At 50.1% G+C, this 25,845-nt stretch overlaps 1 protein-coding gene across 1 annotated transcript in view; it reads right to left on the reverse strand.

Moving 5' to 3' along the window:
- Positions 1–25,845, reverse strand: part of ppp1r12a (protein phosphatase 1, regulatory subunit 12A) — a 61,666-nt gene that overhangs the window by 2,675 nt on the left and 33,146 nt on the right. The window contains exons 4-26 of the mRNA XM_064342027.1: positions 24,518–24,556; positions 24,160–24,304; positions 23,843–23,917; positions 23,563–23,654; positions 23,084–23,247; positions 22,798–22,913; positions 21,217–21,324; positions 20,323–20,550; positions 19,485–19,579; positions 18,709–18,825; positions 17,446–17,589; positions 16,923–17,105; positions 16,472–16,603; positions 15,163–15,253; positions 13,288–13,473; positions 12,696–12,858; positions 10,467–10,588; positions 9,128–9,193; positions 6,347–6,363; positions 6,071–6,185; positions 5,717–5,821; positions 5,428–5,475; positions 3,844–3,894 (exon numbers count right to left, since the gene is read on the reverse strand). Coding sequence (XP_064198097.1) covers positions 3,844–3,894; positions 5,428–5,475; positions 5,717–5,821; positions 6,071–6,185; positions 6,347–6,363; positions 9,128–9,193; positions 10,467–10,588; positions 12,696–12,858; positions 13,288–13,473; positions 15,163–15,253; positions 16,472–16,603; positions 16,923–17,105; positions 17,446–17,589; positions 18,709–18,825; positions 19,485–19,579; positions 20,323–20,550; positions 21,217–21,324; positions 22,798–22,913; positions 23,084–23,247; positions 23,563–23,654; positions 23,843–23,917; positions 24,160–24,304; positions 24,518–24,556 — 2,602 coding nt within the window. The remainder of the gene's footprint in view (positions 1–3,843; positions 3,895–5,427; positions 5,476–5,716; positions 5,822–6,070; positions 6,186–6,346; positions 6,364–9,127; positions 9,194–10,466; positions 10,589–12,695; positions 12,859–13,287; positions 13,474–15,162; positions 15,254–16,471; positions 16,604–16,922; positions 17,106–17,445; positions 17,590–18,708; positions 18,826–19,484; positions 19,580–20,322; positions 20,551–21,216; positions 21,325–22,797; positions 22,914–23,083; positions 23,248–23,562; positions 23,655–23,842; positions 23,918–24,159; positions 24,305–24,517; positions 24,557–25,845) is intronic.

Genomic DNA, 25,845 nt, shown 5'->3' on the forward strand with positions numbered 1-25,845 from the left:
AATCTCCATGCCTCTCTGCAGCCCACCAAAAAGGCCTTCCCGGCACACCGCACAACAGACCCCGAAAACTCGAGCTGCATTGTGTACGGTCTGCACAGCCAAGAACCGTACGAGCTACTTCAAATGCTGTCTCTTCCCAACCTCGTGAAGAGAGACTGTGATGTAACTTGATTTGCTCCAGAAAATGGGGTATGACCAATTACCACTAAGATCAGAGACCACAAACCAAGGGATCTTTATTAATCCTGAGAAGAGAAGGTTTTTTTGCAATGACCCCCCCCCCCCCCATTCTAAGTCATTGTTCTAGAATTCCATTGCTTTCAATTACTACTAGCAATTGTTACATCAGCATCAGAACGTTCAGTTAAAAACATTCTAATCATGTATTTGTGATGTCACAGTTTAAAACAAATTTCCCCTGAGGGACAATATAGTATTGTATTGTACTGTAAATCAGCACTGAGATAAGGACAGCATTTGACAAGTGACCCGTTCCTGTTTGCAGCTCTTCATAGTACAGCGAGTAAAACAAAAACCAGCCAAATACACGTCTTTCCAGCAAGTTCCAGCATAGTCATTCAGCTATACATTTTGCAATCTAAAAAAAAAATGGTTAAGAGACATTTCCTTCTACTCCATTTCCATTCTGTTTGGATTTCCATTCTATGTCTTAGTTTCTAAGACAGGGAGACAATTAATATTTTTTTAAAGAAAATAATCTTAGACCCTGTACTGGGAGGAGACTTTCATTAAGGATCACGAAGGCAAAAAAAAGTTCAGAACTTCAGACACACCACTACAGGCAGGAGACGATCCAATCCGTACTATCAGTGATCACACACTCTCAATGAGCAACTTGCAAAACACAACCAAATAATTCAGAACATTTAACATACACCAGTTACTGTGAGAATATGCTAGTGTTCAGAGTAGCATCCGTTACCCCCAAAAAAAAAAAATTTATAATAAAAATGTGAAAGGTAAACTTTGAACAGGACAGTGATGAACATGAAGGGAACAAATCGTCATGCATTGAATGTTCACCATTAGTTTAGCCAAACCTCAGATTACTTAAGACTTCATGTTAAGTTTATGAAAGACGCGTTAAGAGCACATTTTATTCAAGTCTGTACTGTACATATTTACACCCTTACTGTCGTCAACGGCTTTATCAGACCGATTTAAATGAAATATTTCTCCACTGACATTAACCATTCAACATACTTCTTCCTGAGAGTCAGGTGCAAATCACACGATCACATCTTCACTTTTGAGTGATGACAGTTGGCGAGATGTATTTTAGACGTTAAGAATTCACAGTGAATAATATTATGCATTCCCGCTGTTCCCCGCCTGCTTTGAACAGACCTTGTGGGCTCTGCGAATCTAAATATTGCCACGACAAGAGTGGAAACTCACAAAATTAATTCATAAGAATGTCATTTAATTATCACAGGGCTCGTAAAAAAAACTGCAAGTAAGTGTTACAGTACCTGAACGCGTATACCAGATATCAAGAGAGTGAAGTCACAGCGCTAAATTAAGCAAACGTTTATAAGTTCCCAGGGGACGGGGCACGGGAAGGAAATGGGAGAAAATTTCCTCACCAGTAATGAGCGTAACAATCTGCAGACTTCATAAGAAGGGAAGCGGCAGATGAAGTCTAAAGGAGCCCAAAACTGACGGAACATCCGCACATTCCAAATGTGGCGGTTTTTATTTTTATTTTTTAAATGGCTTCGCAACGGTCGAATTTCGCACTATTTCGTAGGTCTTGCGAGAATGGCGGTTTTTTTGTGTGCAAACAGAGGTGCGGTGGGAACTGCAGTACGCTCGTCAACGCCACGCAGTGCAGCTGGTCCAAGTGTCACATTGCGCTGTCACACCAACCTGCCAGATATTAAACAGACCCCGATTCCGCTCACTCTCACCTAAATCTGAGATCAAGCCGCATGTGTGCCTGACCATTTATGAGGGTTGTCTTTAAAATGAGAGGTGTAGTTAAAAAAGAAAAAAGTTGGGAAAAACTTCTGAAAAATTATTGAAAATTGGGAAATGATTAGAGGATTAATTTCATTAGGCTATGGTGACCATGCTAAGTAACGTCAGTACCACTAATGATATTCTGATATCAGTCTGATATGCTATGGTACTTCTGCACGGGGATGTCTTTTTTAACGTTAGGACAGACTTAGGTTTCCAGATGAAACGTTCGCACATGCGATAGGGTAACGTTCACAGCCGTTCGTTTCCCTCCTTAAATCATTCGGTGAGCCACGAAACATGCAAAAGCGTGGCATCATGTGACCTTTCTGACACAATCAGGGAAAATGTTTACACCACCAACTAAAGCAAAGCACAACGCATTTAAAAAAAAAAAAGAATAAAATTAGGAGTTAGGAGCCAAAGCAGATTTAGCACTTGTAGCTCAACCTAGCGTCAATAAAAAGGGCCATTTCCAAAGCAGGTATGGAGGAGGCAGAGTATTAAAGAGGGTAAATAAATACAGGCTTCACGCTGGGGGCGCGGGGGCCTTCGACCAGGACAGCGAGCGAGAGCCTGGGGTCTCCGGCAGGACGGATGGGGGTCTGGTCTACGGGACGGGCGGAGACTGGGGGGAGGAGGGGGGCCGGGCTACAGGTCCGCCCCCCTGCAGCAGGCCTCGGAGAGCCGGACCAGCACGCGGACCAGGGCCCGGTTCTCCACCGAGAGGCGCTCGTTTAAACAGCGCAGAGCCCGCACCTGCGTTACCTGGGGAAGGGCCTGCGGGACGCCACAGCACAGAGAGAGAGAGAGAGGGAGAGAGAGGGGAGAGAGGGAGAGAGAGAGAGAGGGAGACAGAGGGAGAGGGAGAGAGAGGGGGAGAGAGAGAGAGGGAGGAGGAGAGAAGAGAGAGAGAGGAGAGAAGAGAGTAGAGAGAAAGAGGAGAGAGGAGAAGAGAGAGGAATAGAGACGTACGGACGAACATATGAGGGGAGTGGGGGCAGGGCCGAAAAAAAGCAAGAAATAGGAGAGAGAATGACAGGGTCAGAAAAAGGGAACAGGACACTGAAGGGGGAACAGGGTAAGGTTTGGAGAGGGCCTGATATGTGACAGACGGCGTTCTGAGCAGGACGCTCAGCGGGAAGCTAATTTCACAGCCCAAGCAGACTGAGCTGTGCGGCTTCACTACACATAACCAGCAGGCCAAGAAGAACATTTCTGAATGCAGTTTTAATCCAGTAACTCAGCTTTGCCTCCCAAACTCAGGCGTCCTGGATTTTCGTCCTGCACACCTCCCAAGTTGGAGCAAAAAACATCCAAGTCTGACGTTCCCTCGACAGAACGCCTGCGACGCGTCAAAAAAAAAAAAAGTGATCTAGAGTGACGGTGCCGATGCCCTGCTCTCTCTGCGCATCTCAGAAACGCCTCGTCCGCAAGAACGCTCAGTCCATTTTACAGGTCATACAAACTGAGGGTGAACGGGGAGGAGGGGGGGTGGGCATTGCGAGGGCAGGAGACAATCCTGACTCTCTTGAGAAAACAAAATTAAACGGGGGAAAAGCAGGCAGAGACAGTCACTCAAAGGCTAAGGGGCTCGGGGAGTCTACGGTCTTCAAAATGGCGAGTCCTGTGTTCTGGGAACCCGTCGCATCTTCACACTGATGTGCAGCCAATAGGAAATTTTGAACAGAGCCTCACAACACGTCTTGGGTTTTATTTATGTTTTTGGATATTGCTGCACAAGGGAAAGCCAGTACTTTGCTAATGCTTTCAGTATGGTCTTAAAGGGACAGTTATTATTTAAAAAATAAAATCAATCAAAAGCATGATACACACACACACACACACACAGGGCAGTACCTTTAGTTCCTCCTCCATCTCAGAGATCTTCCTTTCTAGAGCTCTTCTTTCCTGTGGGGACGGAGAAGGACCATGTGATTCATTATCAATATACACCGTACGACATCAGCAAGAGTCAAGCCTGTGCATCACACAACCAAGGAGCTTTCCACACTGCATCCATTTCCTTATTCAGTTTTAATGTGTGTGACGCTGACGCAATGTACCAGCATTGGCTACTGATTCACTACCAAGTCCACACTATTCTTCCAGTTTTGTGATGCCAATTGTATTTTGAGTTAGTTATCAATTAAAACCATTCACCATTAGTAATATTTATTAATATAGCTCAAGTAATACAACAAGTAATGCTAATCAATTTCCATTTGATCTATAACAGCAGTAAAACGAGAACAGTCGCGACTGAACCCACTACTACTACAGACGATGATGATAATAATGATGATAATAATAATAATGCCTATTAACAGGTAGAACTGAAGGCTGTGCTTTTGGCGTATGAAATATGGAGGACGATGGATGCAGGATAATGGATGCAGTGTGTGAACTGCGTGTGAAACAGGGTGACAGAGACAGGGGTGGAGCGAAGTGCAGCCTGAAACACACGCATGACCGTGAAGCAGGTCCAGCCAATAACAGTGGACACCACCCCAAATAAGGTAAAAGACCGCACTGAAGCATCATGGGATCAAGGTAGTTTAACCTCAAACGGATTCAGTGCAAAAATGTCCGGGCGAATATGCAAATGCAGGGTATTTATTTCAGGCGTTTATGGCCGGCAACCAAGCCAAAAAGACTGCCCACTGAATACCACAGCAATACCATGAATGAACGGAACTTCATCTGTGCTTGGACAAAAGGACAAAAACTGAACGGCTTTGAGTGAGTTTGAAATAGGATAGGTGAAACCTACTGAACAGATTGTTAAAAAAAGAATAAAGGGAAAGGGCTTTTGTCCGTTCACACACTAAAAATAGAATACGTTTTTGTGAATGAAAAACTAGTCAAACTGAAGGTGGTGGTGTTTCTGTAAAAAACAAAAAGACAAAACAAAGGTATGTGCAAAATCACTCAATAGTATGTGATATGACATTCCTCCTTCACATGTACCTCCGTCCCACTCTCTCAGACACACAATGACGCACACAGACACACACACACACACACACAGTCTGCCACTACCAACTCCCAGGAGGTGGACGAACAGTGTCTATAGGAACTAAACAAACAGGTGAAAGAAGGAGCATGTGATTCGGGTCAGGGAAAAAGGGGGGGGGAGGAAGGGGGGCTCCCCAGAGAACAGGAGCAGACGGTGAATCAATAGCCAGCAGCAGAAGGCAACGTGCTGTAGGAACTCGGGTTAGACCATACCACCCAGCTGAAATTGGGTCTTGCCAGTAACCTTCAGACATAAATCAGTTTGTTACAACACAAATGGGTAATGAGAGCCAGGGTGACACAAGGACATTCATTTTGATTCCACAATGATGTACAGGGAGGGTTCTTATTATAGGCCTACATTTACAAGTAACTACTGATGAGTATATCTAAAGACACAGGACAGTAAACAGGGGAGATCTTTACCCTTTTTTCCATTTCCAGCTGTGACCGATCAGCGATCCTCTCCTGCCGCTGGAACACAAGGCACACCTGCTTCAGAACCTTGGGTTTTTCCCCCATTATGACATCACAATGCAATCACAGCATGGACAACAACGAGCTGATGAACCGGTTCCACAGACGTCAGTAATGACCCAGGAAGGGAATGGGACAAGCGGAGTTCAAATGGACGAGACGACAGTCAACATACAGACACACGCAGAGCCATCTCATATGAGCCCAGTTCCCCCCTGACCACCTCCCGGACACTGACCTGCGTAGCCTTTTCCAGCTGCAGCTTCAGGTCCGACTGCTCCAGCTCAGAGTCGCGTAACTGGGCCTTCAGCTTCTCGTTCTCAGCTAGGATCTGTTCATAAAGCTTGGAGAACCACACAGCCTTTTCAGACATAAGCTCATAATGTTATACCGGAACTAACCTTCCACACAATCATAAAAGGTAGTACGTAGGACCTTACATTATACATAAAAATATACAAACACGTGAAATGACTAGGCAAAGATTAAATAATTACTCAATAAACGGGGCTGATTTTTCAAAGGGCGCCAATAGGTGCCCTGTGAAGTATAGTCCGATCCGATTGGACGAGAGGCGTGAGGGGGCGGGTACCTTTTTGTAGTCAGTGGTGTCGTCCCTCTCCAGCCTGCTCAGATAGGGCCTCCTGCCTTCGCTGTAGCCGCGTTCGTATCGCTCGGTAGAAGTGCCAGTCAGTCCAGAGTCGCCCCTGCCAAAACACGCCCGAGAGCACCCGCCTCATTTTCACAGTCCCAAGAACATCAAAAATCCCCAATCGTACGTTCACCATATATGTAGAGAAACGACTTGAGCCGATTTTAAAAGTGGCGGTAGATTTAAGGAGGAATGGTGGCAAGGACACACACGTACCTCGACAGTCGGTCACTCTGGAAAAGAAAGAAAAGAAAGAAGGGTATTAATTATCAGTGCCTTTCGATCTCAATGCCAATTCACACTGTAAAGCAAGCGGGGGGATGTGTGAGAATTTTTAAAAAATCATCCTGCTTTTCTGCTGGTCTAGACAGCGACGTCGGGGGAACCTGCATTATTAATCAGCGCATTATAATTTGGGGATGTTCAGAATGCCGTTAAGCCGGGGACCAGATTCAGAGAGGATCAGTCACAGGGCGGGTCACTGATCGCGTGCGACGTGAAAAGCGCTCAATTAAAACAAAACAAAAAAAAACAAACAAACAAAAGAGTGCCTTGGAGCACACCCCTCATCAGGCAGTCCCTGCGCGGTAATGGCCTCGTTCCTGTTTTGGATTCCAGACGAAATGGCAGGAGAACGCAGTGGCTACGCGCAGAACGCTCGATCTCAATCACACTCGCTAACAAAAGCGCCGTCGACCGTCTGCGTTTTTTAACTTGTCAGTAACAGGCACAGATATGCTTCATTTCAAGTGGTCAGCGATCTGAAAGGAACATTACTGAACTGTAAGTCGCATTCCCCAAAATCCCCAAAATTCCCCGAAATCCCCGTCTGATAAAGTGGGGAAGCCTCATTGCTACAGTACGCCCTTCATGAACCCGCTGATAATAAATGTTCTGTTGGATGTGATTACACAAAGGAAATGACACGGACAATAGAACAGGAAACTGAAAGTCGCGCGGCCCCTTCAGCGAAAGCAGAATTCAAAAATTTAGCGAAATTTACGCGCCCTCCCGTGCTAGCCAACCCTTCCAACTGAGGGGTTCCCCTCGTGTCTACTCCGGACCCGCCTGTCCCCAGGATCCCCGGTCTTTCCCAGCTCGCCGCGGCCCGGCGGAGCGCCTTGAAGGCAGGGGTAGGGGGTGGGGGGGCATGGGCGCGGGCCGGAGGGGGTGCCGCGCCCGCCAACCCCTGAGGGTCGGAGAAAGCGGGTCAGCGCCCCGAGTCTCTCTGGAATTCTCTTCTCTTAATTATAGACGTTAACCCCACCCCCCCCCCCCCGGCCCCAAACCCCCCTTCCTTAAAAACGGCCTTTCAGGAGCCTGGCCTCGTTAGCGGGGGGAACTCAAATTCCAGGAAGAGCTGACTGTTCTGGCCTCGGAAATTTTTCTCTTTTTCTTTTTTTTTTTTTTTTTTTAAGTACGGAGCACACACAGCAGATGAAAGGACTCCACCTATTCAGCCGGTTTAATCCAGCCCCTTTCAAGATGGCTTCAAAGGAAGGCGCTGGCTGCTTCACACGGGAGTCACAGCCAAAGCCAAAGCAAACAATCCGAGCCGCTTTTCACCGAACGCTACTGTATTTCTGTACTGGGGCAGACTCCCACAGCGAGCCTGTACAGACAGCACCATCGCTCCATACCGCTTTCACACAGTCTCCTTATGCTGTGTGTCTCTCTGGGTTTCACTTACTCCCACTGACAGGCAACACAGGCCTGGAAAAAATGCCTACTATATATAAACTAATCACAGCTGGGTGAGCATGTGATCATTTTTTAAACCCTTGATCCACTTCAAGAAGCCTTTAAATTACAATTATTTTTTTGCCCAGGAGACCAGCTGGCCACCGCACTACCAGATTGCCTTTTAATGAAACTCCCCTGCCTCCACTAACATAATCGCTGAGGGTCAGTTGGTAAGTTTTGTCCCCCCATTACTCCACCCAAGTGGCCCTCCACAAGCTCTGTGTATCAGAGAAGGGTCATTCTGGTGCCAGCTCCAAAAGGCGGGGTTCCAGTTGCCTAGCTCCAAACAGACAGAGCTTAGCGTAATACCAACCTTCCTCCCTCTTTGGTGCTAGACCACACCCCCTTTTGAGCTAGGCCCCTCCCATTAGGAGCAGCTCTAGCTGCTGGAAATATAGATCAGAAGCAGCTCTCCCGCAGCACGTGGTCTCAGATCGATCACATCACAGGCCCGTGAAGCTGAATAACCTGCACCACGTCCCCGTTGTTAACCCGAGAGAAAGCCTGCAAGGTTCAGGCCCGAGGAGCTAACCAGGCGACTTGCAGTCAAACTATCTAGCAAGGAAAAGCGGATTTGAAAAATAAAAAAATGTAGTTAATCTCAAGTGCCAGTTGCCAAGTGCATTCTTTTTAACAAAAACAAACAATAAATCATTTTAAAAAACACAACTGATTAAGAAACGTACATGAACGCTAACAAAATAACATAAGTAGCCCGGGTGCAACCCCAGGGAGATTATTATTTTTTTATCTTGCTTTGCCGCAGTCGTGCCATCGCGGCCTGATTAGCAGGTACGTGTGGAAACGCAGCCGCCAGCTGCTCATTTAATGAGCGGAGGCCGCCGCGCCTTCAGTGTGCGAGAGCCCCTTGGAAAAACAAACATTTGCTCTGGGTGCCGTGACAATTACAGGAAGGTGAAGAGAGGGAGGATGACTAATCCCGGAATCAGAGCCAGGAACGCCTCTCTTCTGCGCTGGGGGAAAGAAAAAAAACTTTCCAAAGCAGCACAGAGGCCCACCGCCTGCCCTCAGCTACGCAAGACACAGGGGAGAAAACAGACCTCGGGGGAGACTAAATCTGGGCCTAAAAAAATGTTTAAAAAATCAAAGCGTTCCTGAAAGAGACAGAGGGGAGCTGTAAGGATTCCCGCGGTCAGGAGGAGAGCGGGTCGGTATTCCAGAAGCACATCGGCCGGTTCTGCGGATCTCCCCCCCCGCCCGGCGCCCCCCCCCGCCCCCGACGGGACTCCCTACCTGAGCCTCGCTCCGGTTGCTGCCCTCCTCCGAATCCGACTGGCGGTCCGGGTCGTTCTCGTCGCTCTGAAACACAGCAAGGAGAGGCGCGGCGTCCTATCAGCCAACCTCTACGTCACAAACGCAACCGAAACACTGGTAGCATTTTTACCACATCATTTTCCTCTAGTGTGATAGACAGGACTGTGCAGCACATCAGCAGACGTGCCAGATTAGCATTTATCATGGGAACGGTGGACGTGCTTAAACGGCGCGGCTTTTGGGTCCGCGCTGGCTTCGCAGCCGCCAACCTCCTTTACAGATCGGCCGAAATCCCGCTAAAAACCCCATAAACCCTCAGAACTACGGCGGCTTCCACGCTTAGCACAGCACAGCCCTCTCTGTGGCTCACTCTGCCCAAATACTGCATGAGCGAAGGCCCAGAGCAGGGGCACTCCAGCCTGCCCCTTAGGGCCTGCAGTGCTGCTGGCTTTCATCCCTCCCCTCCAATCAGGGGCTGATTTAAAGCGGGTGCGCCTGCTGAGTGCAATTTCAGGCCAATCAGTGACATTATTGGCCGGTGTGCTCTCTCAAGGCAGGAGAGAAAGCCTGCGGTACGGCTGCCCCCCCCCCCCAGGGCCATATCTGAGTACCCCTGGCCATGAGGAACATGGGGAGAACCTGCGCAGCACTGTTAGGAGAGAGAGGGAGGGAGGGAAAGAGAGAGAGAAAGGGAGGAGAGAGAGAGGGGGGGGAGGGAGAGGGAGAGGAGAGCAGAGAGAGAGAGAGAGGGGGGAGAGGAGGGGAGATAGATGAAGGGAGGGAGAGAGGGGGAGGGAGGGAGGGGGAGAGACAGAGAGAGAGAGAGAGGAAGGGAGGGAGAGAGATGGAGAAGAAGAGAGAGAGGAAGAGAAAGAGAGGAGGAAAGAGAGGGAGGAGAGAGAGAGGGAAAGAGAGACAGAGAGAGGGAGAGGAATGTGACAGAGAGGGAAGGAGGGAGAGGAATGTGATGGAGGCAGAGAGAGGGAGAGGAGTGTGATGGAGACAGAGAGAGGGAGAGGAGTGTGATGGAGACAGAGAGAGAGAGGAGTGACACAGAGAGAGGGAGAGGAGTGTGATAGAGAGGGAAGGAGGGAGAGGAGCGACAGAGACAGAGAGAGGGAGAGGAGTGTGACGGAGGCAGAGAGAGGGAGAGGAGTGTGATGGAGACAGAGAGAGGAGTGTGATGGAGGCAGAGAGAAGGAGAGGAGTGTGACGGAGGCCTGTGTGATGGAGGCCTGTGTGATGGAGGCCTGTGTGATGGAGGACTGTGTGATGGAGGACTGTGTGGTGGAGGCCTGTGTGGAGGGGCTTCTCTTACGTCCTGAGTCCAGAAGGACACTCCGGTGGAGCGCCTCTTCTCCCGCGGCCGGCGCCGGTCCCGTATGGACCTGGGCTGGGACTTGTCCTCGCCCTCCTTCTCCTCCTCCTTCTTATCCAGCTCTGTTCGGGGATGGGGTGAGAAAAGCGAGACGGGTCAGCTGGTCTCAGATGACTCACACAGCGACCCTGCACGTCCAGACCACTCAGACTGACCGTCCGGGCGACGCCATTACATTCAGGGCCAGACAAAAAGAACCTTCACAAGTGTGCAGCTTTGCAATTAGCACAGAACAGGAGTGATTACGCACAGCTTGGAATAACACGTCTGTGGAAGGAGGCGGTAAACGCTGAAAGGGAACCCCGGGGAAATGTATTTAGACAAGAGAGAAGAGAGCAAACGGAAGGAGGAGAAAAAATAAACTGTCCCAGGGGTGTTTTCAAGCCGAGTGTTTTCAACTTTTCGAAATTTCACCAGGTTTTTAAAGTTTGTGAGTTTATTCTATTTGATGCTTTTACGAAGCTTTTACGAGAGGTGGGTGGCGAGAACTCTGATTTGCAATAACGGTGCAGAAGGAGTTTGAATGAAGCTGTCCAAAGATGCTCAGCGTAGCCCGTCTCTTCCCCTGTCCCGAGGCGAGCCTGAACAGGCAGAGTGCAGACATGCAGATCTGGCCACGGCTCAAACCAAACAGACCGGGCTGTAAGACGAGCTTTGATGCGATTTTTGCGATCTCTCAATATTAGATTCTCCATTTTAGAACACAGCTCCAGGCCCACTTCCATGCTTAATAATATTCCACAAGCTTATATTAAGAACAGAAACAAACTTTCACATTAAATACTTTATTTATAGGGCTTTTTAGACCACCAGACTTGTAAGATTTCCCGTGTGAATTTACTGCAGAGGGGGGCCACCATTCGCCGATGAGAGGGCGGAGCTCGGTGTGGGTGGAGCTCTGAGAGACTGGAGTTTTTAAGCGATTCAGGGGAGGTGTTAATGATTGAGGTTTGTGAAAGGTCAAGACATATGGCTGGTGTTGAGCCCTGAGTGCAGTGTGTACACGTGTGTGTGTGTGTATGTGTGTGTGTGTGTGTGTGTGTGCATGTGTGCGTGCAGTATGGGCACTGTGTGTGTGTGTGTGTGTGTGTGTGTGTGTATGTATGAGTGTGTGTATACGTGTCTGCGCATCTGATCTGTCTGGGTCTCCCAGGAGCTACTTCCCTGGCTGGCATAGGGTTAGGGTTAGGTTCATGCATGTGTGTGAGTGTGTGTGTGTGTGTGTGTGTGTGTGTGTGGGTGTGTGTGTGTGTGTGTGTGTGTGTGTGTGTGTGTGTGTGTGTGTGTGTGTGTGTGTGTGAGAGTGTGTGTATGTGTGTGTGTGTGTGTGTGTGTGTGTGGGTGGTGTGTGTGTGTGTGTGTGTGTGTGTGTGTGTGTGGGTGTGTGAGAGTGTGTGTGGGTGTGTGTGAGTGTGAGAGTGTGTGTGTGTGTGTGTGTATGTGTGTGTATGCGCACGTGCCTGACCTTTCTGGGTCTCCCGCGAGGTCCTGCCCTGGCTGGTGTAGGGTTAGGGTTAGGTTCATGCATGTGTGTGTGTGTGTGTGAGAGTGTGTGTGTGTGTGTGTGTGTGTGTATGCGCACGTGCCTGACCTTTCTGGGTCTCCCGCGAGGTCCTGCCCTGGCTGGTGTAGGGTTAGGGTTAGGTTCATGCATGTGTGTGTATGTGTGTGTGCGTGTGTGTATGTGTGTGTGTGTGTGAGTGTGTGTGTGTGAGTGTGTGTGTGTGTATGCGCACGTGCCTGACCTTTCTGGGTCTCCCGCGAGGTCCTGCCCTGGCTGGCATAGGGTTAGGGTTAGGTTCATGCATGTGTGTGTGTGAGTGTGTGTGTGTGTGTGGTGTGTGTGTGTGTGTGTGTGTGTGTGTGTGTGTGGTGTGTGTGTGTGTGTGTGTGTGTGTGTGTGTGTGTGTGTGTGTGAGTGTGTGTATGTTGGTGCCGTGGGAGTGTGTGCGTGTGTGTGTGGGTGTGTGAGAGTGTGTGTGTGGGTGTGTGTGAGAGGTGTGTGTGTGTGTGTGTGTGTGTGTGTGTGTGTGTGTGTGTGTGTGTGTGTGTGTGTGGGTGTGTGGGTGTGTGTGTGAGTGTGAGTGTGAGTGTGAGTGAGTGTGTGTGAGTGTGTGTGTGTGTGTGTGTGTGTGTGTGTGTGTGTGTGTGTGTGCGCGCGTGCCTGACCTTTCTGGGTCTCCCGCGAGGTCCTGCCCTGGCTGGGGTAGGCCGAGGTGATGCCGCTCAGGCTGTTGGGCCTGTTCAGGGAGCTGCCGGAGGAGGACAGCGAGGCGGAGGAGGCCGGCGTGGGGGCGCTGGAGGTGGAGGACGGGCGGTAGCGCTGGTACGTCTGGGGAGGGGAGCGGGGCCGAGGTGAGAGAGCAGCGAGGGTACGAGTGCAACGCTGGTCACGGCGCGTACTGAGCGGTTAAAAAACGGTTCCCAGGCCGCGTCTCCGCGGTCTGAGCACGACACGAGATGACCGTGCTCACGGGATCCAATCAGGAGCCAGAATAAAGCGGGACCAGAAAGGTCTTCTTCAGAACCGCGGACGTTGGAACACAAACGTACAACTTCTCACGTGTCCACAAGCTAAGAGACTCAACAACTTGACTTTCGCCCGAATATAAACATGCACTGGATGCGCAACAGATCTTCATGTCGTGAAGTTCTCGTATTCGAGAGGGACTGAATCTCAACAGTCCGTGTCCTACGGCGATTACACGCAGAACAAATGGGAAGCATGCGGTTGACAGCAACAGCGACCGCAGGCACTGACCTCTTCATAACTGCGGTAGCGCGACCTGTAGTCGTCCTCCTTGGTCTCCGCCTCCTTCTTCTCCTCCTGCTTCTCCTTGTCCTGCTTCTCCTTCTCCTCCTTCTCCTTCTCCTCCTCGCGGGCTCGGGTCTGGCGGCTCCGCCCGATGGTCTTCTCGGCCTCCTGGAGGTCCGTCAGAGTCACGCCCTGCAAGGCCACGGGTTCGAGGGTCAGGCAGCGTGGTGATTGGGGGGTGGGGGGGGTATGGGATTGAGGGCGAGGGCCGCAATGGACCCATTATAACATGTCGATGAAGCTAGCGTGCAAAGGCTACACGGCAGGTTCCACTGAACACCAGCGCAGGCTCCAGTGGTACTGTACCGCAGTTCCAACAAAGACGCCAACGATCATCCTCCACTTCAATAGAGAAAAAGCGCTTATTTTAAAGTGGCAGTGGGAGTTTAGCGAAATGCTAAACGCTTCCGATGGAACCGAGCAATCTGTCAAGTGGACGATTTTAAAGAGCACACCACCGTTTGCGAAACTTCTGATTCAGCGTGTTGGCCCACACTGTGACGAGGTGAATTCATTTCACTCAGCACAACAACCCGGTTTCATTTCCAGTTCAGCCAGCGGCCGTGCAGCTGGGATCATTCAGGCGTCCCGGACAGTAATGAACGGAATTTATTATGTCCGTTTATTTGACTGCACGGGCGTAAGGCTCAACACCGAGCTAAATCAAACGGTTATGTCACACAAGATCACACAGCTGATCCAATTTCAGAGTAAACTCATAAGTGCGAGATGGGAAAGCTCAAAACAAGCTTTCCTCAACGAGCCACGACAATTAGCGCCAGCATTTTTGTGTTCCTCGGGTTTTTGCGGACTTGCACGTCTACATCATGGATGACGCAAACAACGGACTCGACAGGACTCAGACTACCCTAGCCTACAGGGACATCTGGAGGCTGGCAGCTGAAGTTCATGCAGGCAGCCTGATGATCAATCAAACCCAGGTACTTTGCTGGACGTAACAATTGTTCGTCCATCTGCCAATGTGAACTCAGTGCACTTGTTTGGCAGTTCAAAGATCAACTTCAGACTCCTATTAGACGATGACAAGACACTCGTTATTTGTCAAAAATGTCTTTTAAGCAAATGTTTCTGTTTATCTTGACATTCTCCAGACAGATTTGAAGAGGCAAAAGACGTCAAAACACATCTGGACGTTCTGTTTTCTTTAAAACAACAGAAAGAACGTTTCCCCGCTTCTTTGCCAAGAACTAAAAACCTCAAGATGGAAAAACACATTCCCATTTTATGCATCTAGTAAACATGCATAATTAACACAGCAAAAGAACATGTAATCTAATAAGCGGATTTGCCGGGACCAAGCTGAGCAGCGCCTTTAGTCTTTACTGCGCAGCCATTGGAGGCCGCCTGGAAACGGTTACCGTGCAGGAAGGAGAACAGGAAAGGGAACCATCTAATCTCCTGCCGCTTACAAACAACCGAACGTTTCCCCAGAAATGGCCGCAACGCACTGGAAATGGTATGTACTGCCAAAGACGCAGCAATTTAGGGCCAAGAAGGAGCTGGTTCAGCCTGAAGACAAAAGGCAGTACGGACAACGACGATTAACATGATCTCAAAGATTAGCATTACGACTGGATGTGGGAGGGGCTAGGAAAGTGCAGTGAGAGGGACCATAAAGGGGTAATTGGGGGGGATCAGAAAAGGGGAGTGGGAGGAGTGAGGAAAGGAGAGTGGGAGGGGCCAGAAACTGGAAGTGGGAGGGGCCAGAAACTGGAAGTGGGAGGAGTGAGGAAAGGAGAGTGGGAGGGGCCAGGAAAGAGAAGTGGGAGGGGTCAGGAAAGTGAAGTGGGCTGGGCTTGCCTGAGTGGAGCGTCTGGACTGCCTGGCCTGCCTGGACCGGGCCCTCCTCTGGGACTCGGACTCTTCGTCCCGGACGGGAGTGAGGTACGATCTGCCCCAGGAACACAAACACAGGTGAGCAACGCCTTTAAGGATTTACACCAAATACCAAACACTCTCCACCAAATACTAAACGCTCCCTCCATCCACACACTAAAAGTTCTCACTGCCAATCAATGTTTTCTCATCAAAATCCAAAGCATGCTGCCCATGTATGAATGATACACACACACACACACACACACACACACACAGAATTTTAGACTGTAAATTAATTGCTCTACTCTGAGCTGAAATTGCACGTACCCTCAAACACCCTCGTATCCCTGGGGACGACTAATTTTAAACCTTCCACAAAATAAACTGTCAGGAGACTGTAACTGCCTTAAACTTAACGGCATGTTCTGAAGAGCTTGAGTTCAAAACCAAAGCTTTAAACGCATGCCTATGGCTCATCCTCAAAGACGACAAATCCTCCAAAAAAAAAAAAAAAAATATATATATATATTTACAGGCGAAGTCTGGGACCAGAAGCAGTAAACAATCATAAACTAACGACCCCAAACGCTTTCCGTCACTTCCCCAAGAAAAGTTCCTTCGGTGGAGAAGAAACCGTATTTCACGCCATATTAAAAGCCATATTAGTGGCTTCGAGGAAGCGCATCAGCTTTTGCAAGAGCCCTTATAAGGACAACTTGCGCTGTCAAAGCTTAAAATATTCCCACAGCAGGTGGCTCCCTTCACCAGGGACTTTCCTGACCACAACCAAAGAACTTTATTACAGAGCCAAATCTGAAAGAGCTGGAAAACATACACATGCACTCTTTCTTTATGCAATCTGCATGTCCATCAGGGGGAAAACTCCAGCTGCACACTGGATGACTTCAGCTGTTTATGCACAAGGGCCACACTAATTCTGCATGATTTTACATGCTGATGTCGGAACTGAGTCCTGCAGGAAAGTAAAAACAGATTGTGTATGTTTGGGAGCATGTGCGGGTTGTGGTGCATCTGTGTGTACGTGTTCATTCATGTGAGTGCGTGTGTGAGAGTGTGTTCGTGGCAGTGTGGGTGAGTGCGTGTGTGCGAGTGATTGCGTGCGTGTGTGTGTATGTGAGAGAGTGTGTGTGTGTGTGTGTGTGTGTGTGCACGTGTGAGTGTGTGTGTGTGTGACTGTGAGAGTGTGCGTGCGTGTGCGTGTGTGTGTGTATGAGAGAGAGAGTGTGTGTGTGTGTGCGTGCGTGCGTGTGCGTGTGTGCATCTGTCTAACCTGCGCCTCTCCCTGCCGTCAGACGAGGGGACAGTGCTGGTGCTGGACGTAGTGGTGGTGGTAGACGCTGTATTTACAACCGTAGGAATAACTGCAGCGGACTCCTTATCCGCACTGTCATCTGTCCAGAACCTGCACCAGACACAGAAGCTTACTAGAACACAGGCTAGTAGCACTTTTCCCCATGCACTCCATTCCATGCACCTCCATATGAAAAGGCTACTCCTTTCCCAGTCTGTGTTTAAAAGTTGAGCAAAACCTGTACAAGTAACAAGTAACAGCAATAGCTGAAGTGAAAGCAAAGCTCAGACAGCATCTAGCTGGCGGACTACGCACCCTTGCCAGGGTAACCGACACGGCTTTGCCTTCGCACATCATCCGTTTCTACGGGAGTGACGGCGGTGGATTGGAACCAGCAACCCCTCGGTTTCCTGGTGGAAACTCCGCCTACCTGCTGGTGATGCTGGAGGAGCCGGTGCGGGAGGAGGAGGAGGAGGTGCCGGTGCCAGAACCGGTGCCGGACAGCAAGCTCCGGGTGCCCGATGGCGAGGTAATGGAGGAGGAGGTGGAGGTGGTGGTGGAGGAGGTGGTGGAGGAGCCCAGGGCGTCATCAACCCTCCTGCCAAAAGAGCTGCTGAGGAGGCGCAAGGAGACACGTCAGAGAGACGGCATGAGATGGAGGGAGGGAGGGATGGATGGAGGGATGGAGGGGGAGGAGAGAGGAAGGGATGAGGAAGAGGGAGAGAAACAAACACAGTCTGTCTGGACTACAGTCAACTATTTCCCACATTAAAGTCAAACGCAGGCACACACATGACTACAGGGTAGAACACATGTACACATAAAAGGGCCAAAAACAAAGCAAGCATTTTCAAATGAAGTACTGTTAAAATGAAACAGGCAACCCGTTAAACTGCAGAACGCTGAGCGTGGGGCAAAGGAAGGAGAGCCAGCGGACGCTGCCGAGCCAATACCTTCTATAGATGCTGTACTGGGACGAGGGCGATTGCCATGGCTTAGCGTTACAGGCGTTAGGGTCCAAGCTGGTGGCGGACGAGGACTTTGCCGGCACGTCTCGAACGCTGCTGCTCCGCCCTATCGCTAGCGAGTGGGACGTGCTGGCATGCGCGGCGAGCGAGAGAAGCGTGTTAGCGCACACACACACACACACACACACACACACACACGCGCGCACACACACACATGCGCGCACACACACACACACAAACTTAACACACACGTAGGACAAAAAGGCAAAACTACTCCGGCCTCTGGGGTCCTGCCTTCATTTCCTGATGGTCGTCATGGTTACGTGAACAATGAGGATCCATATGGGGCAATATGGGGCCTTCTGCTATAGGGGCAACTGGATTTTGTACTTCGGTTCTTATTGTAAGTATTCAATCCCTAATACTTGGTAAGTATCCACGATGACCCCCACTTTAGTTTACAAATGCGTTTAGCGGTGGAATGTTCAGGAATGTCACTGCCCCATTGAGGGACTGAAACCTGCAACCTTCTGGTTACAGGTCTGCTCTTTTTTATCCCCCCCAGGGGCTTCTGCCGTGAGCGTGTACTGTCCGGCGAGAAGCGAGGGAGTTTGGCGGGCCAATTGAAATGAGGCAGGAGCCGGTACGGTCACAGGAGAGACACGGGAGGCGATGAAACAGACGCATTTTTTGCCCCTGGGCAAAGCAGCTCTGCTTCATACGCTCCGGCGTGAGCCTACGGTGACGCTAGCACTTAGCATGCACACTCGTGTGGTTCCCACGGGACCGTGAGCAGCAGAACTTAAAGACAGGAGCTAAAAAACGCACGCTTTCACAGATGGTACTCAAATGAAACGGTTAGCTCTATGTTATTTACACGTGTGGAAATGCATGGCCTGAAATGTCATGAGCCGTGGGCTGAAATGAAATGACCGTGAAGTGGTGAGTTGTTAAAGAAATGGCGGTTTAGGAACGAAGGTGGGCCACCGTGAGTGTGTGTGTTTGGGTACGTGTATGTGTGTACATGCGTGTCTGTGTGTATGTCTGTGTATAGGTGTGTGTGTGTGTGTGGGTACTGTAAGCGGAGCAGACCTGCGCTGGTAGCTGGGCGCTCTGTATGTGTGTGTGTGTGTGTGTGTGTGTGTGGGTAGTGTGTGTATAGGTGTGTGTGGGTGCTGTATTGGGTACCTGCGCTGGTAGCTGGGCGGTGTGTGTGTGTGTGTGTGTGTGTGTGTGTGTACTGGGTACCTGCGCTGGTAGCTGGGCGCTCTGTTCTGGGAGGCGGTCCCCTCGCTGTTCTTGGCGTCGTCGTCCCAGCGCCGCCGGGTGTAGGAGCCGCTGCGCACCAGGCTAGCAGCAGAGTCCCTGTGGGGCAGAGCTACAGTATCAGCAGGGCTCTACACACACACACACACACACACACACACACACACACGCACACACTCTTACACACACACACGCACACACACACGCACACACACACACACACACACACACACTCTTACACTCACACACACACACACACGCTTACACACACACACACACACACACACACTCTTACACACACACACACACACCTGGCCTCCATCCGGCCGGCCAAACTCACACATTAACGCTCAAGAGATAACGGCTTCCAGAGCAATTACCGTTTCCCGCTCAGTGATCTATAACCGGCCCTCGTCCCTGGCTAACGGTAATGCCAGTGTAACGGTGGCAGCATAATAACCGGTGCTACTGCTCAAATCGATGCTAAGACGGCTAACGTGCTAACATGCACTGCCCTTATTTAAACTCCTAGGGCTCAAGACAAGTTGGTTCTGCCTCCAAGACGCTGAGAAACAGATTTTATCTAATAGCTTAGCCCGTTGGGAGAGGCAGAACTTTGAAAGACAAACTTAAACTTGCACAAAGTAAACAGTGTTTACGTGAGCACAAAGGCGTGGCTGCAGTATATGGGCTTCGTGAGCACTATACTTTAGAGGGACTCTAAAATAACTACTGAAGTAGTCCGTCTTCGCCCTCACCTGTTCTCCTTCTCGTCCGCGTCCGACGTGCTGGCGAATCTCCGGGTGGGGATGGTGGGGGCGACGTAGGCCAGCCGCGTGTTCTTCTCCTTCTCCTGCGGGACGGAGGAGGGCGTTCATAAAAAAACAGGGTTTTTAAAAAAAAAAAAAAAAATGGTAATCCACCTCTACAGCACTTAGCCACTATGGATTACCGATAGCTTTCTACAGCGAGTAGGGCAGGCTGAACATAATAGCACAACTGGAAAAATAAATACATTTGAAAAGAATTCTGTTTTGAGAACAACAGATCAATGTTTTAATTAAATCTGGCCCAGGAATGTTGTTCATGTTCATAAAAATCAATGTTAAAATGTTCAAATAAATCGGCTAGAGTTATGAATGAGTAAATATGCAGGACAAAAAAAAAAAAACATGAAATGACTCAACGATTCCCTGCCCTCTCGTACACTGCCTACCTCCATCCTGCGTGTGGTCAGAGGGTGGATGATTAGTTAATGTAGTTATTGTAATCATTTCTGGTATAACTTTTAGGTCTAATATTCTAACTATCTAATATTTCTGTGGGAAACCCTGAAAAGTGCCAATGGGTCAGGGCTGTATGAGCCAATTCTTCTAAGCTCCATAAAGGAATGTAGGAAATCACTAATGACATAGCTTTGGAAAATGGCTCGTCAAGTCGTAGCTCTGGACAATTTCTATTGTTAGTATTAGTTTTATTTATTATTTTTTATAATTAACTTTGTTTTACTTTGGGTGGCACACCTCCCATTCCAACAGGAAACCCCCTAAATGGGTACAGGAAAGCGTGCGGCCCAGGGGGCGGCCGGCCTCTGACCTTCTCCTTGTCCTTGTCCTTGTTGTCCAGCGTGGAGGACAGGCGGGGGCTGGAGGCGGAGCGCATCACCCCGGAGACGTCCTTCTCCTTCTGCGCCTCCTTGGCGGCGGCGATCTCCGCCAGCGCGCCGTAGCTGCCCGTCTTCCGCAGGCCCAGTCGCCACGACGACGGCGACTCGTCCTTCCGGTCGTCCTCCCTGGAGGACGCCTTCCCGCTGGGAGGAGCCTGCTGAGGGGGGAAAGGGGGGGGCGGGGCAAGGTTGTCAACGGCGACGCATAAGGGAGGTCAAACCTCGAAAAGGCTTCTTTTGAAACCTCAGCTGAGAGACAGCGGTTACTGGACTGAGGATCCCGACACTGTCGACATCGGGTCCTGTGAGGCACGGCAGAACGGCATGATGGGAATGTTTGAGGAGACGCTCGCTCTGCAGTGTGATGCTTAAAATACAACCAAAAAATGAATATGGAATATCGTGTAACACTGAACATTAACATGAAGAGTACTTTCACCTCGACACAGGCTGAAATTATTAACAGATATTAACAGACGCAGGACTGAGTCTGCAGGCCTTCGTGTTAGCGCTGTGAACAGTATCAGGGCACGCGGCAAAACCGACACTGAAAACAGACGACAGTGAGACACTCGCATTTCCACAGAGAGGCATTAGCCTGCAGCAAAAGCACACACCCAACGGATTAACGAGCGGTCGACGGGACCCGGTCGACGTGTTAATCGGACCATGCGGGAAAAACCAGCGAGCTGAAAGGCTTTGGGGTTAGTGTGGTCTTGGGGGTGGTCGAGACGGTTAGGTTGAGCGGGCGTTGACGGGACGGGGGGGAGGAGGGAGGGGGAAAGGGAGAGGGGCGAAACTCAGGGGGCACACCAATGTCTCACCATCGGTTTTTTGGGCACAAGAGAAATGCCGGTTTTGCGCAAGCCCTTACGCCAGAGTGCGGGATCGCTTGGCCCGGTCACGCCCACGAGCGGAGCGACAAAATCAGACTAAACCAATCGAGACAGGACCAGCGATGAGAGAGGGATGGAGAGACAGACAGACAGACAGACACAGACAGACATACAGACAAGAAGAGAGCAGCAGCAGAGATATAACACACTTACAGGGTGAGGGAGGAATGGGAGAGGAGGACCGAGAAGTGAAGCATCTTTGGCTCACGACACACTACACAATCTTTGCTACAGGAAAACTGAACCCGGTTGAACCACAGTCGGATCACAACCGGAACCGGCAACACCACGATTGCTGCATGAGTGTCAGAAAGTCAGAACACCATAGCCCAGTTTCTAGTGCCGAACTAGTACATCATACTGCAGCCGGATGTGTGTTATGTGTATACTCAACTTCAGGTGAAGACACAAATTTAGCCATGTTTCACTATGGAAACGCACTATGGAAAAGGAAAGGCAGTTATTTTATAACCCCATGGGGGACTGCAGTCAGAAACGCTGACGACAGGCACTTCTCTGACTCACAAGGGGTCACTGCAATCAGCCGCAAATGGGATGTGGCTCACAGCCAATCAGGAAGTGCAATCAGGAGAAGGAGCTAAAGACCACCGCTATAGGCAGCTTCCTTTTATAAACCATTCTGAGCTGAACAGGCCGGCGGGTTTTTATTTATTTTTTTGTGTCATTTCTATTCCTTATATGGCCCTCTGAACGCCAGGCCGGTATCTCACTGGGTATCCATAATAATAAGTGCTATTCTAACTACATAGAATGCAGTTGGCATTTCTCACAGCTGCAGTGCCCAGTTTCTCCTGCAGATGGCAGCAGTAGCACAGGAAACAGAACACACAGGGCACTGGAAGTGGTGGGGCGGAGGGGGGGGATGTGATTTGCTGTAATCCCTGTTCTGTCAATTTTGGCTCCTCCCTCATGGTTCTGAGTACCGATTCGCTCCTCGTTTCCAGGAACACCTCCCCCCCCCCCACAACTGCTGTCACAGTCAGTCTCACCAGAACCCAATTAGTCTGCCTTACATAACTATGTTCCGAAGCAGTGAGCCAGTTGCTAGCCAACAACCAAAAATTTAAACAATCTGTCTTAGCACTGACAAGATAATCAAAATATCACTGGTGACCTTGAACATAAATGCAATTTTTGTCTAAATGTGAACTATTGTTCTGCAATGACAGGTATGGCATATTAAAGCTACTGTCTCAATACTCCTCACCAGTATCCTGCCCTTATAAATCCATCAACAGGGGGACAGCAACAACACCACAGAGGTTATGTTTCCATGACAATTCAGCAAGCAATTTTCTTTTTCTTCCATCCAACCAAAATGAAATCAGTGACAGAAATCTCACCACTGCAACAAAGTGAACCAAGGCTTATAAGGTGTCTGTTTGGGGGGGGGGGGGGGCGGGTCAATGGCAGGGCGTTTGAACCAATCGGTGACGGGTTGAGGATGACTTGGGCTGATTGGGGGGAGGGGTGGGGTCCTGGCCGTACCTTCTTGACAGGCGAGGTGGGGGTCACCTGGTTGGTGGGGGTGGTCGGGGAGGACACGGTGACGCTGGGGGGCGCGGAAGGTGTGCTGTTCGTGCTGCTCGTGGGCTTGTTCTTCTCTGGAACACACAGGGAGACACACACACACGTCACACACACACGAACACAGCATTTAGACCTGGAAAGGGTCACCGCGTTTTAAACGTGTTCCTCCTAGGGTGGCCTCCACGAGATATAAAACCCAGGGTGAGCGCTTGGTTGGACAGGGAGCCACTGCTTCTGTTTGTACCTGCTTCGGTCTCCGACTCGGAGTCCTCCTCCTCTTCCTCCTCGCTGGAGCAGCTCGACTCGTCCTTTTTGCCCTCCTCTTCCTCCTCTTCGTCGGCCTTCTCCTGCTCCAGGGACTCAATGCGGGGGGCCACCTTCTCCGGCACCAGCAGGACCGTCTCCTCACTGAGGGAGGGGCAGAGGAGGGGAGGGGCCAGTTTAGCCGCCGCCCACATCACATGGCAAACAGAACGAAAGAGATCGCGACACAGAGAATGGAGGGCAGAAGGGCCTCGCTCCAATCCTCCACAAAACTCCATACCGCCATTCCACCAACGAACGCCAACGAAGCCCAGGAAGCTGCAGAAGCCCTGCAGCAGAACTGTGACAAACTGACAAACGCAGCAATGCAGCGAGGCATGCCTGGGACATTCGCCACCCAGCCACCATCCCCCCAGCCCAAGTCCACCCCACTCTGACCCTCGCCCCGCGCCAGCTTGCCTCTTGAGGGGTTTGAGTATCTGGTTGTTGTCGGCCGTGGTGGTGGTCTCGATCAGAGGAGACTTCTTCACGTCGCGCTTCTCGCTCACGAGCTGAAAGACAAGACAGAGAGAACGCGTCTGTGAGCCCCAGCTGCAGCACCCGCGCAGCAGGGGGCGCTGTTTAGACCAGCTGCGGCCTGACAGATCAAAACAAGCAAGCGCTCGTCGCTCGGGCAGGGGCTACATTCTTCCGCATAACAAAAAAAAACAAGAAAAAACAAAAAACAAAACCGGTTTACCAGAGTCTGCTTCTTTTGCAGTTCTTCCAAGTAGCCGAGGACATCTTCATCTGCCACATCAAAGGCCGTCTGGCCCTGAAAGGGAACAGGGATGACCATCTGCCACGACGACCCACCATCAAAACAACACCAATAACCAAATACTCCACATTCACCCACCGCGCTCAGCACCAAGCACACAGACTGACGACCCACCATCAAAACAACACCAATAACCAAATACTCCACATTCACCCACCGCGCTCAGCACCAAGCACACAGACTGACGACCCGCGCTCGACAGGACCGCACGGAGAGGGAGGAACGCCGGACCCTACCACTTTGTTGATGGCGTCCATGTCGCACAGGTTGTCCACCAGGATGCGGCAGGACTCCTCCTTGCCCCAGTGCGCGGCGGCGTGCAGGGGGGTCCAGCCGTCGTAGTCTTTAATGTTCACATCGTACCCCGCCTGGATTAAAAGCCTGAGCGCACACAGAGACAGAGACGGGAATAGCATCAGGGGGATTTAGGCAAATCTGGCGCTCTCGGATTCGGGCTGCTCAAATCTGGCAAAGGGAGGACTGGAGTTCTGTGATATTTAACTCTGCTGTGCTCATTTCAAACTGCTCACAAGTACGTGTGCATGCACCTCGGCGTAGGGGGTGGGGGGTGTTCGGGGGGGGGGGGGGACTCACTTTAAAACCTCGGGGGGACTCTTAAAACCTCGGCGTAGCCTTCGGGGGGCACTTAAAACCTCGCCGGCTGGGTGCGCACTTAATCCGGCCCGCTGCGCACGCTGCGCGTCCGCGACTTAGGGCATGTTATCTGGCGCGTTCAGCCCTGCCTGGCGTCCGCGCTGATCGTCCTCCTCCCGGGCGCCTGTGCACGCGGGGGGGGGGGGCAGCGTTAGCATGTACACATATACACACACATATATATACACACACACACACACACACACACACACACACACACACACATATATACACACACACACACACACGCACACATATGCACACACACACACACACATACACAAGCACCCACACACACACGCACACATATATACACACGCACGTACACACACACACATATATACACACACACACGCACACACACACATATATACACACACACATATATATATACACACACACACAACACACACGCACACATATATACACACACACACACACACACCCACTTATACACACACACTCGCACACATATATACACACGCACGCACGCACACACACACACACACACACACGCACGCACGCACACACACACACACACATATACGCACGCATGCACACACATACAGACATAAGTATACCCACACACATCTCCTTGTTAACTCCCATTTTAACAGGAGAGCCACCTAACCGGAATAACTAGGTGTGAGGAACAAGGCAATCAATCAAGTCAAAATTAAAGGGACCTTTCACGAACTCTGAAACACAATAGCCAAATCTGTTACAATGCAATCAGATCTGTCATGTCTCATCTGATACAACAACAGCCCGTCATGTTTTTGCCTGCAGTGTTTTATCAAACTTCCCAAGGGGAAAAAAAAGAAATATACCTAAAATCATATCAGGCGAAACAAGCTACAGCAAATGACGTGTAGTCTTTAATGAAAATTTTTAAATGGTAGAAATTTAACCTTGGAATTTGACATCGCGGCAAGCAAATTCTACACGATTTTGAGGAAAGGCTTCAGTAACTCAGTAAAGTGCATTTGGAGTACGTAAGGAAATCATGTTCAGAAGTAACTTCAATAGTATCATCAACTGATGGCCTAACCTTAACAAAACCAAAATGTTGAGTAACTCAAATTGAGTTCCTGACATGAACTCAAAGAAATTAAATACTACCCCCTCACATCAACACTTGTAATAAAAGGGTGCAGGAGGGGGGAGGAAAGCACAGTCAAAATTCTTCATGCCAGAAATGTAAACAGACACAGCAATGCAGAACAATAAAAAGAAAATGGGAGTATCACCTCAGTATGTATGAAGTG

Source organism: Anguilla rostrata, chromosome 7 (assembly GCF_018555375.3).
Source record: "Anguilla rostrata isolate EN2019 chromosome 7, ASM1855537v3, whole genome shotgun sequence".
NCBI lineage: Eukaryota > Metazoa > Chordata > Actinopteri > Anguilliformes > Anguillidae > Anguilla > Anguilla rostrata.